Genomic DNA, 12,515 nt, shown 5'->3' on the forward strand with positions numbered 1-12,515 from the left:
TCCAGCTCAAGTTGTTTTACCAGTGTTAATGCATATTCCTTTTTATATGTATCCAAGATTGATAAAGATAGAATATCATTTCAATGTTAACAGTTTTATTTGTGGAACTATTTAATTATATTTGAATAAATAACGAATTATGACAATTCTAATACTTGCGTACAGTACAATATATCATAGTGCATAGGAACTCAATTACGATCTAAATTCATATTTGTGGTGTCCGACTGGTGGGAGATAGCTTACTGTACAAAAAGACGGCTACTAATGTTCCATATTTATCCTTATGCTCACCTTAAGCTTATTTTACTGCTTTGTTCACAATTTTAATGAGAGTAAACTTTTTGAACTTGCCGCCAGCAGAACTTTGGGCTTTCTGCCATTACTGAATGCTAACGCGTTTATATACAAAAGTCATAAGTATCACGTGACATACTAATCCAATAGTTACTTATCCTTTCCGGGAAGCCGGAACTTTACAAAATTACGATATTGAAAAACATAGAATTGAAATCATCTTGAGTTGTTCTAAGATTGTCCTTTAACATAAAAGATTAAAACTAAACAATAGAGCTCATAATATCAATACAATAACTTGAAATATGCAATCGGACACCACTGCGTGCGCATAAATTTAGCAGACGATATTCGCAAGTACATAGAAGTAAATAACATAAAACATAGTTCATCACAACCATCTAAATATTTACAATAAATTTGTGTCCGGCAAGGTATAACCATAAAATATTAAATGTGTGGTATTAAAAATACAATATTAGATCAATTGTCCAGGGGACGAATTGGTATTAAGAGAGATAAAATCAACGTTTCATTCCCCACAAAATGGCAGACGGCAAAATCGCCGGTCAGTAAACAATTGTAGTTAAAGTATTTCCCTATGTATACCAGGCATATCAGACGTTTAAATATGAATATTTGGTTACCAGAAATGATCCTTAATACGGGAATTACATGATATATAGCATGAAGAAGGTAACCCATGAGTAATTACATACATTCCCTGTTACAAAAAAATTAAAACAATGATAAACTCATTTCAAATTCCAGAGCTTTCACATAAAGTCAGTTGCTTTACTGGATATATATCACCCTAGTACCAATATATGTACACACCTAACTTGTAAAACTATGTTTTGGCTAATGAAATGCCTCCCCCTGTAATTTATTGGCAAAAAGTAAATCTTTGGCCTGTAAAATCCATAAAAATAGTAAATTAATGCCATATCTTTGATTACAAATGTAAAATGTTTCACTTGCTCGCTGCGAGCCAAGTTGCTGTGCGTAAGAACACAACCGTTAAGTTTAATAGATAATATTTGGTAAAAACTTGAATTTTGACTTGTGATCATAGTAATAAGTATAGTGGATTACTGCCACAATTGTAAAAAATCATTATAAAATATTTGTCAATCTTGCCACAAATTAAGTATTTACTTATAAATTACACCGCACAATTTAATACCTATTTGTTTCAATATAACATTCCCCAGTACCTTACACTTCCCCCACCTTTAAAGACAATGAACTCTCCTGAATTGAAAATTTTAGCACATAATTATAATGAAGTTTGAGATCTAAAATGTTAGTGTTCAATTGTTTTCTCCAAGTCTCAAGGGAATATCAAGAGCATCTATTCTCTTTATCACATCGTCTGTGGAGTTATCTCTCTCCTTCACTGCAGTTTCTAACATCTTTAATATTTGTACAGTTGATGCGTCTTCTTTGTCACTCTTTATTACGTAAGCCAAAGCTTGATATAAATAAAACCGAGATTTGGTTGCCATAGTGTTTCTTCACTTCCTGTCGGTGTTTTTGTGCCTGGTAATGATAAACAGTGGTACTTGAGTAGCAACTCTTCCTTTGAGAATTGTAATTGCTTTCCAAAGTTCAACTCCAGAGCAATACTGGCATACTCCCAATTAAAATACTTTTGCTCTGGAGTCATCTTTTTTCAATTTTTAGGTGGCCAACTAACAACTGCTGGGATGGCAATCAGTGGGATGACTTCTTCTTGGTTCCACTCCCTTCTTCCAGCTGGGAAAAGTGGCATGCCACCTTTCCTCAGAAGTGTCCTTGCCCGTTCACTTGCGGTAATGTTGCCGTTTAGAGTTGTACAATCTGTGCCCAATCTTTTGATGCTTCCAGTTCCTTTCTTTTACTATCTGCATTGTGCCTTTCTTCTTCTTGTATCCTCTTTTCCTCCTTCAACCTTTCTTCTTCGTCCTGTTTCTGTTTTTCCTGCTTCCTTTGTTCTTCCTCCTTCAGTCTAATTTCCTGAACCTGTTTCTGTTTTTCCCTTCTCTTTTGTTCTTCCTCCTTCAGTCTAATTTCCTCATCATGTTTTTGTTTTTCCCTTCTCTTTTGTTCCTCCTCCTTCAGTCTTATTTCCTCATCCTGTTTCTGTTTTTCCCTTCTCTTTTGTTCTTCCTCCTTCAGTCTAATTTCCTCATCCTGTTTCTGTTTTTCCTTTCTGTTTTGTTCTTCCTCCTTTAGTCTGATTTCCTCGTCCTGTTTCTGTTTTTCCTTTCTCTTTTGTTCTTCCTCCTTTAGTCTGATTTCCTCGTCCTGTTTCTGTTTTTCCTGCTTCCTTTGTTCTTCCTCCGTCAGTCTAATTTCCTCATCCTGTTTCTGTTCTTCCTTTCTCTTTTGTTCTTCCTCCTTCAGTCTGATTTCCTGATCCTGTTTATTGTCATCTTTTCCTTGCTTTATTTTCTTAGCCTTCTGTTCATGGTGGTTATTCTTTTTCTTTCTTTTCTCTCCATTTTTCTCTCCTTCGTTCTCTGTCTTACTTACTTCTGGCTTGTTTTTTTCTCGTTCAGAATCTCTGGTTCCTCATTGTCGCTGTCATCTTCCAATATAATATCTGAGGTTGATGGTGTTTTAAGTGGTGATAACGGATTTGTGATGGCTTTTGTCTGTTTCCCTTGGAAGAGTTCATCTGACGTTTTTATGTCTGCTATATATTCCTCGGAGATGGATAGTTTCCTAGCTACTACTGGCGTCACTATAGACTTTAATTTACCGTCTATAGAGGCAGAGAAGGTATGTGATCCTGCATACTTGATGTTTACCAGTGCCGTCATCCTCCTTATTAAAGCATCAAGCATTTTGTGATCTCTTAGAACCAAGTCATTTAAACTTATTTGATAGAATCGTATAGACACTCCAAGGTCTAATTTGAAGATGTTTGTGAAGTCCCCAAGTCCTAATGTAAGTTGCTGGAGGGCCAGCCCTTCATAGATGGTGGGGCGTGTTGGTGAATATGACCCATTGGTTTTCTCCTGCTCAACCTCTTCCTCCTGCGTACCTCTAATCATTTCCCTAGGACACTTCCACCCTAGAGTCCAATCCACCTTTTTCCTGTTGGTGTTTCCAACCCTGTTTACGAATTCTAGGACGTCAATCCTGACTTTCTTTCATGGCCTCTTGGGAGTTTTCATTTGATGGTGAAATTACCTTTGTTCTCACTCAAGAAACTGTATGGCATGAGCTCTATTTTGCTGCGGTGGTTGGCCATGATGTGCTCCTTCAGGTCAACCATCCTCCTGTACGACTTCTCCTCAGGACACCAAAAACAAACGACTGAAAGCCGTTTGTGTGGGGCAGCTGTCAGATGGTTCTTTAGTTGTCTCCTTTTCCTAAACGTCATGGGACACAGCCAACATTTCACCTGCACTTGTGATGATGGTCTCATTCTGAAAAATCGAATCAAATCTTTAAAATCCCTCTACCATTTATATAGCATATACAATAAAAGATATGTATGTAGTGTGCTGTTGTGTGACTATATTTGCTTATGTGTTTAAAATCCTCCCCCATATGGCATATGCTGGTAATAAATGGATCAGCCTTCATTTCAATAAAAATATGATATCCACCCCCTTGGTCTCCCTATTCCAAAACAAATATCAAGCCTCCTCAAGACAAAAAGTTGTCGTTAATTGCTTTCCGCCGCGCATACAATAAAACGCTTGGCAGTACAGTTCAACCTGCCATTCCCCTGGCAGGAAGGATCATCCTTCCCTTACAGCCAATAATATGTCCTGAGAAACAATGGCCATTTGTGGATCCAACTCTAGGAATTCCAACATGACTTTCTCCAGTCTGAGATAAGTCATACAGTTACTCTTAAACATAGTAACTCATCAAAACAATTAAACACGTAACAACTTGTATAACTAATTTCGGCTATTCAAACAACAACTATGAAAGGCATCTCAGGACTTCCTACTGGAGAACCAAGTTGGCGGATTTTGTCCTTAATAGGGCAGTAGTCTATCGATGTGGTAGACCTTTCCTGGCTGTTTCTTTGACCTTTTCACAAGGTAAGTGATGTCATCAATTATCCTTGTGACAACATATGGCCCTTTCCATTTCGATGTCAACTTATGACAAATTCCTTTTCTCTTTGATGCATCATAAAGCCATACAGCTTGACCTATTTGTAATTCGCGCTTTACTGCTTTCAAGTCATAGTGACGTTTTTTATACTCAGAATTCTCCTTAAGATGTTTCCTAGCCAGTACATGTGACTTTGACATAGCGTCCTGTAATTCATTTATATATTTATCCGTTTCAGGGGTAGTGGATTCATCTGGTCCATCAGGACGTGGAATAACAGCTTCCATAGGAAGAAATATGTTTCTGCCAAACATCATCATATTAGGGGTCTGTCCTGTGCTGGCGTGAACGGATGATCTGTATGCAATCATAACATGTGGCAAAATCTCATCCCAGTTTCTCTGATCATTTTGACAATAAAATGTTAGCATGCTTAGCAGTGTTCTGTTAAATCTTTCCACGCTTCCATTAGATTGGGGGTGTTGACTTGTACTTCTAGTTTTGTCAATTTTCAGGAGATCACACAGATCTTGGAACAGCTTTGCTTCAAAAGACCTTCCTTGATCAGAGTGGAGCTGTAATTGTGAACCAAACCTACAAGTAAACTCATTCACGATGGTACGGGCAATAGTCAGGGATTCCTGGTCCGGAATAGCATATGCTTCAGTCCATTTAGAAAATCAGTCACAAAGGACAAGAACATAACGGTTTTGTTATTTTATCTGGTCCTAAATGACCTGCAGATGGAACGTCATGGAAATACTTAAAGACTGTCTTTTGGTGTGATTTTGGTACCAGGAGCTGTAATTTGAAGTTGTCTACATCATCTTTATCAGAACAATAAAATTTTCTATAAAGCATGCCATTGTTTATTGTCAGCCTATCCCATTGTCGCCAAATTTTTTTCTGGAATGATGTTCCTTTTGATACTTGGTCCCAGTCAGGTTTATTTTTCTTTTCCTGAAGATATGTCACAATGAGTGACATATCTGGGTCTTCCAATTGGCATTGTCTAATACTGCCAGGGTCCCATCCTTCTATGCAATAGCCACTTGGTGTAGCACCAGACTGATTTTCTGTCTGACTTCTTGTACATACTCGTACTATATCTATTCTTGGTGTTGGCTCCTCATTTTCAGGTAGCTCCTGGTTAACAAAATCAGTTTCTTCAAGTTGGATTTCGTCTGTTTCATCGTCGCTTGTGTGGTTTCCAGATTCTTGCCTCTCGCATGATTAACAAGGTCTTCTTGACAGAGCATCGGCATTTGAGTGTTTCCTTCCAGCCCTGTGTGTAACTGTCAAATTATACGTTCCCAGTTCTTCGAGCCATCTAACTGTTTGACCAGTGGGTTTCTTTAGTTTTCATCCATGATACAGCTGCGTTATCTGTGCACAGCAAAACTTTCTGGCCATATAAATAATGATGAAATGTCTTTAGTGCTATAATTACAGCAAGTAGCTCTTTTCGAGTTACACAGTATGTCTGCTCATGTATGTTCATAGATTTGCTCATGTATGCTATAACTCGTTCAAGACCATCTTGAATTTGTGACAAAACTGCTCCGACAGCCTTATCACTTGCATCTGTGTCAAGTATGAATGGCAAATTTGGAAGAGGGTAGGCAAGCACAGGTGTACTTGTTAAAGCATTTTTCAACTGTTCAAATGCCTTTTGACACTCGTCATTCCAAGCAAAACGGCTATTCTTTTCGCAAATTTCGTGCATTGGTCTTGCAATTGCTGCAAATCCCTTAACAAATCGCCTATAGTAAGAACAAAGTCCTCAAAAACTGCGCATCTGTTTTGCAGATATGGGAATTGGCCAGTCATCTATAGCTTTTGTTTTCTCTAGATCAGTGAAATTCCCTCACGATATGTCCAAGGAACCTTACTTGTTTTTGAAAGGAAATGCATTTGGCAGGTTTCAATTTTAGATGTGCATTTTATAGGCGTATAAAGATTCTTTCTAACCTTCCAAGATCCTCTTCAAGTGTTGAACTTACTGATAAGATATCGTCCATATAGAGTAATAGTTCTTTCCACTGAAGCCCTCTGAGAACATTTTCCATGAGACGCTCAAAAGTAGATGGTGAATTTGCAAGTCCAAAGGGCATGGCAGTGAATTGATATAACCCTAAACCTGTAAGAAATGCAGTCTTTTCCTTGTCGTCGGGATCTTTGCCTAAAGGGTATTGCATTTCCTGTATTTATTCTATGTGTTACAAGGTCTGTCCTCCCTATGTCATCATATGTCTGAAAAGACATTTTGGTACTGCGCAAGGAGTCTGGAAAGCTGTTGTCTTTGGTCCTCATTTAAATGAAAGAACCTTAGTGAGCGCGCTCACATACCCCACGTCCCCACATTGTCATTGGAGAAATAAAATAAGTGTAAGAAAAAAAAATTGTATCAGAAAAAAAAATTGAATCATAATTTCCTGTCAATATGCACATCTACATAGTATGTCCTTATTATCTACACAGTTTCATGAAATTCTGTTGTGTGGTTTGAGAGGAGTTGCGATGACAAAAGTTTGCAGTAGTATATTGGGCAAATAAGTTCAAATGGGCGTAACTCCTAGAAAAAAAAATAGAATCGTAATTTCCTGTCGATATGCACATCTACGTAGTAAGTCCTTATTATCTGAAAAGGTTTCATGAAATTTTGTTGTGCGGTTTGAGAGGAGTTGCGATGACAAAAGGTTGCAGTAGTATATTGGGCAAATAAGTTCAAAGGGGCGTAACTCCTGGAAAAAAAATTGAATCGTAATTTCCTGTCGATATGCACATCTACGTAGTATGTCCTTATTATCTGAACAGATTTCATGAAATTCTTTTGTGTTTTAAGAGGAGTTGCGACGACAAACTGTTGCAGTAGTACATTAAAGTAAATAAGTTCAAAGGGGCGTAACTCCTAGAAAAAGAATTGAATCGTAATTTCCTGTCGATATGCACAACTATATAGTATGTCCATATTATCTAAAAAGGTTTCGTGAAATTCTGTTGTGTGGTTTGAGAGGAGTTGCGATGACAAGAAACAGGACTGACGGACTGACGGACGGACAGACGGACGGACGGACGGAAACATTATACCCTCCGCAACTCGTTGCGTGGAATATAATAAGTTGAACTCCGTTTTAATAAGTCAATAAGATGTTCTGGTATTTCTTCACTAGCTGTAAAGCAATCTTTTTGTAGTGTTCTAATCTGCTCTGATTTCAAATCATGCTCAGTATATGATTCACATCTTCCTATTGTTTCCTTTTTATACAGTTTTACTTCGTTGTCACCATAGTTAACAACATTTACAAAGTGTGCTTTATCTTGTGTATTTATAATCCCAGGTATTGTTAATGTAGACTTTGCTGTTCCTGTCGTGCCCTCTATTAATCCGTATTCTGTTAAATGGTTGACTCCCGGTATTTCTACAGGCATCTTTGTACTCGTCATTGGAGGAATTGTCATGTTGTCTTTAATTTCTACTCTGCATATCATATTTGCCTTCCCTCCAATCCAACATTGTATTTCCTGGTTGTGGATCGTGTGTAAGACCATTCGCTGATAATTAACTTTACTTACTTCCTTAAGTAAGAAATCCTGTCCAAGTATTCCATCCTGATTAATATTACATATCATAAAATTTTGACTGAAAATTTCTAGACCAAGCTTTAGTTCTAATGTGATTGATCCAATGGCAAAAACTTTGTTGCCATTAACGTCAAATATTTCGGACTTGTTTGGTACTAAAGAACACCAAACATTTGAAGGCAATTTTTCGTAAACCTCAATAGATAATATTGACGCTGTTGAGCCACTGTCAATAAAACAGTTGACAGGAAACCCATAGATTAACCCATTTCTATAAAACCCATTATCCCAATTATCATCTGTTTCCCCTATGTGTCCTGTCCGGACATGTTTTTCTCCCTTTATATCAGGCCTTTTATCTTCTGTCACTAACTCACGACCTATTGAGCCAGCGTTCTGTCGTTTCCCTGGCTGTTATAAAAAGAGGTAGTCTTTGGTTGCCCTGGAAGTTCCCGCTTGCTCTTTGGTTGTTTTTGTGTGTGACAGTTCCTCATAAAATGGTCTGGTGAGTTGCAACTGTAACATCTGCCAGTATTTGCTCTCTTTGTGTCCTGATTCCGGTGTCCTTGTTCCAGCTTTGATATCCTATCTTGTAAAGCCTGCAAATTGCTCTGATAATCCTTTTCACTCATGTGTCCTTCGATGTCCTTCGACTCTACAGCTCTGATTGTTGATTTCTTTTTGTCTCCATCCCCGAGTATTGACTCATACCTTTCTATAACATCAACAGCGTCTGCTATTGTTTGACATTCCTTGTCATTACAGCGACAATTCATTTCTACAGGTATTACCTTAAACAACTGGTTTAATGCTAGAGACTCCTGCGCTGCTAAGTCGAGATCATAGTACGCCTTTTGAGCTAGTTGCCTTATGTCATCCCCCACTTCAGCTATGCTTTCCCCTGGCATGCGCCTGCGCATCTCTAATTTTGAGAGCCAACGATTTTTGTGTTTTGAACTCTTAAACCTTTGATCTAACTTTTGTGTTAGCATTTGTTATGTGCGCCTGTCGCCAGGAGACAAGCTCATGTAGTATGTCCTTGCTTGACCCCTCGAGCTAGCTGCCAAAAACAACAGTTTTGTACGATTCCCCCAGTGTCCCAATTCAGCGCAGTCCTCAAAATGCGACAAGTATTCCTCCCAACAATCCTTACCAGAGAAGGGTTCAGGTTTAAGTGTTACCTTTGGTGGGCCAATTGGTTGCATGTTATGATTACCCCTATCATTCCTATCGTCTAAATCATGTATCTGATATTCATCCCGTCCTTTAGGTCTCTGAGCTACTTCATCACCATGACCTTGTAAAATAGATTCCCTATCAGAGTCGTCATTGTCATCAGTATGTATTTGAACCCCTTGTCCTAAGTCATCAAAATCCCTTTCCCTACGGAAATTTATTTCAGGGTCTGGGAAGTTCCTACTAGCATCAGCAATATTCTTAAATAAAGAGTTTTACTTTTATATGTTGTTTCATATTTTATAGTTATAATTAATTTTTGTACAGTAAATCCACCACGTCGGGCTTAAACCACATTGTTAAGTTGACAGATTATTCCAAGGTTCGTATCCTGGATGCTAATTAGAATTTTAGCATCCCACTTCTGACCCAAGAGTATCCTGTCCTATACTGGGCAGTTTACATACGAACACTCATAAAATGCAGTATCTGCTCCCCGGAGCACCTCAGTTTGTGTTTAAATATAGTTCCTCTGTTTGGTTAATGTATATGTATTAAACGGCTTCCTTTGTATTTATTTGTTACTGTGCTATTTGTGTTGCTAACGGCTTTCCATAGTTTTTAATTTCGAACGAGCGTCCTCCTGCTCAAGTTGTTTTACCAGTGTAAATGCATATTCCTTTTTATATGTATCCAAGATTGATAAAGATAGAATATCATTTCAATGTTAACAGTTTTATTTGTGGAACTGTTTAAATATATTTGAATAAATAACGAATTATGACAATTCTAATACTTGCGTACAGTACAATATATCATAGTGCATAGGAACTAAATTACGATCTAAATTCATATTTGTGGTGTCCGACGTGGTGGGAGATAGCTTACTGTACAAAAAGACGGTTAATAATGTTCCATATTTATTCTTATGCTCACCTTAAGCTTATTTTACTGCTTTGTTTACAATTTTAATGATAGTTAACTTTTTGAACTTGCCGCCAGCAGAACTTTGGGCTATCTGCCATTACTGAATGCTAACGCGTTTATATACAAAAGTCATTAGTGTCACGTGACATACTAATCGAAAAGTTACTTGTCCTTTCCGGGAAGCCGGAACTATACAAAATTACGATATTGAAAAACATAGAATTGAAATCATCTTGAGTTGTCCTAAGATTGTCCTTTAACATAAAAGATTAAAACTAAACAATAGAGCTCGTAATATGATTAAAATAACTTAAAATATGCAATCGGACACCACTGCGTGCGCATAAATTTAGCAGACGATATTCGCAAGTACATAGAAGTAAATAACATAAAACATAGTTCATCACAACCGTCTAAATATTTACAATATATTTGTGTCCGGCAGGGTATAACTATAAAATATTAAATGGGTGGTATTAAAAAAACAATATTAGATCAATTGTCCAGGGGACGAATTGGTATTAAGAGAGATAAAATCAACGTTTCATTCCCCACAGAATGGCAGACGGCAAAATCGCCAGTCAGTAAACAATTACAGTTAAAGTATTTCCCTTTAACTTTAATGATCCTTAATACGGGAATTACATGATATATACCATGAAGAAGGTAACCCGTGAGTAATTACATACATTCCCTGTCGTAACACTTTACACAAAAAAAATGTAAACAATGATAAACTCATTTCAAATTCCAGAGCTTTCACATAAAATCAGTTGCTTTACTGGATATATATCACCCTAGTACCAACATATGTACACACCTAACTTGTAAAACTATGTTTTGGCTAATGAAATGCCTCCGCCTGTAATTTATTGGCAAAAAGTGAAACTTTGGCCTGTGAAATCCATAAAAATAGTAAATTAATGCCATATCTTTGATTACAAATGTAAAATGTTTCACTTGCTCGCTGCGAGCCAAGTTACTATGCGTAAGAACACAACCGTTAAGTTTAAAAGATAATATTTGGTAAACACTTTAATTTTGACTTGTGATCATAGTAATAAGTATAGTGGATTACTGCCACAATTGTAAAAAATATTATAAAATATTGTCAATCTTGCCACAAATTAAGTATTTACTTATAAATTACACCGCACAATTTAATACCTAAATGTTTCAATATAACATTCCCTAGTACCTTACAGTATGTATACAAATAATCATTATGTTGAAAAGTTGCAATCACAGCTTGAAGAGATATATCATCTTGCACGTGAGAATCTTAAGAGCCAGTGCTCAAAGACAAAAAAAAGACTATGATACAAGAGTTTCTCAAAATCAATATAGCAAAGGGTCCCTAGTATATAGATTTAATCAATTTTGTAAGAAATAAACAGATAAATGGTTAGGTACATTTGTCATAACAGAAATTGTGAGTTCTGTTTTATATAAAATCAGAGGTCGTGTAAAATACACCATTGTAAGTTGAAACCTTATTTTTCTGAAGACGTTCCAGCTTGGATTGTGAATATCAAGAAGAACCTGTAGACTAATTATGAATCTTGGGGAATGTCCAGTCACCTTGTGTTGTCAGTGAAGTGATAACACAACTAATTTCATAGATATATATAGCAGGTTTTAAGAACATCCGTTGTTCGACCTGTTAGTCAAATGCGTTTTGTTAAAATATACTTTTTCACTCTTTTGGTATTTTGGAAAATGTTGTTTGTGCTGTATTTAGACCCCTCTACCAAGAAATTTGTTTTACATGCACACGTATAAAAATTGCGGTTTTTTTGCAACGCAATCATAGGTTTGAACGTTGTTTTCAATTTAGACTTGTTTATATTTTTTCGTTTGGGCTTGTATTATATTTTCCTTATGGTTTATATGATCCGTTCAACCTATTTCGACTCTTTAAAATTCGAGAGTCTATCCTAAATTGAGGTAAATTATATGGCCTTCCAAATACCGTTTCGATCCCTAACATCACTGAAGAGACATTAATTGTCGAAATCCGGATATGGTGTACAAATATTTGCACCTCAAGTTTGTGGAATACCATCTTTCCGCAAGTTAATTGTTTTCTGTTTGGTATTAAATTAATATTAAGATCCATTTTGTTAAATCTGGTGATCAATTTATTTGGCAATCGCCAATGGCAGTCAGCAGGGTTTAAGAACATCAGTTGTTCGACCTGTTAGTCAAATGCGTTTTGTTAAAATATACTTTTTCACTCTTTTGGTCTTTTGGAAAATGTTGTTTGTGCTGTATTTAGACCCCTCTACCAAGAAATTTGTTTTACATGCACACGTATAAAAAATGCGGTTTTTATCCAACGCAATCATAGGTTTGAACGTTGTTTTCAATTTAGACTTGTTTATATTTTTTCGTTTGGGCTTGTATTATATTTTCCTTAGGGTTTATATGATCCGTTCATCCTATTTCGACTCTTTAAAATTCAA

The 12,515-nt window shown here is 36.7% G+C and overlaps 1 protein-coding gene across 1 annotated transcript; it reads right to left on the minus strand.

Moving 5' to 3' along the window:
- Window positions 1-2,124: 2,124 nt before the first annotated feature.
- LOC127737841 (golgin subfamily A member 6-like protein 7) lies at window positions 2,125-8,723 on the minus strand. The gene is made up of 3 exons (XM_052248788.1): window positions 8,607-8,723; window positions 5,293-5,508; window positions 2,125-2,700 (listed from the first exon to the last, which is right to left on the minus strand). Exons 1-3 carry the CDS (start codon window positions 8,721-8,723, stop codon window positions 2,125-2,127), a joined length of 909 nt encoding a protein of 302 aa, XP_052104748.1.
- Window positions 8,724-12,515: the final 3,792 nt, after the last annotated feature.

Source organism: Mytilus californianus, unplaced genomic scaffold (assembly GCF_021869535.1).
Source record: "Mytilus californianus isolate M0D057914Y unplaced genomic scaffold, xbMytCali1.0.p SCAF_1, whole genome shotgun sequence".
Taxonomy (NCBI): Eukaryota; Metazoa; Mollusca; class Bivalvia; order Mytilida; family Mytilidae; genus Mytilus; species Mytilus californianus.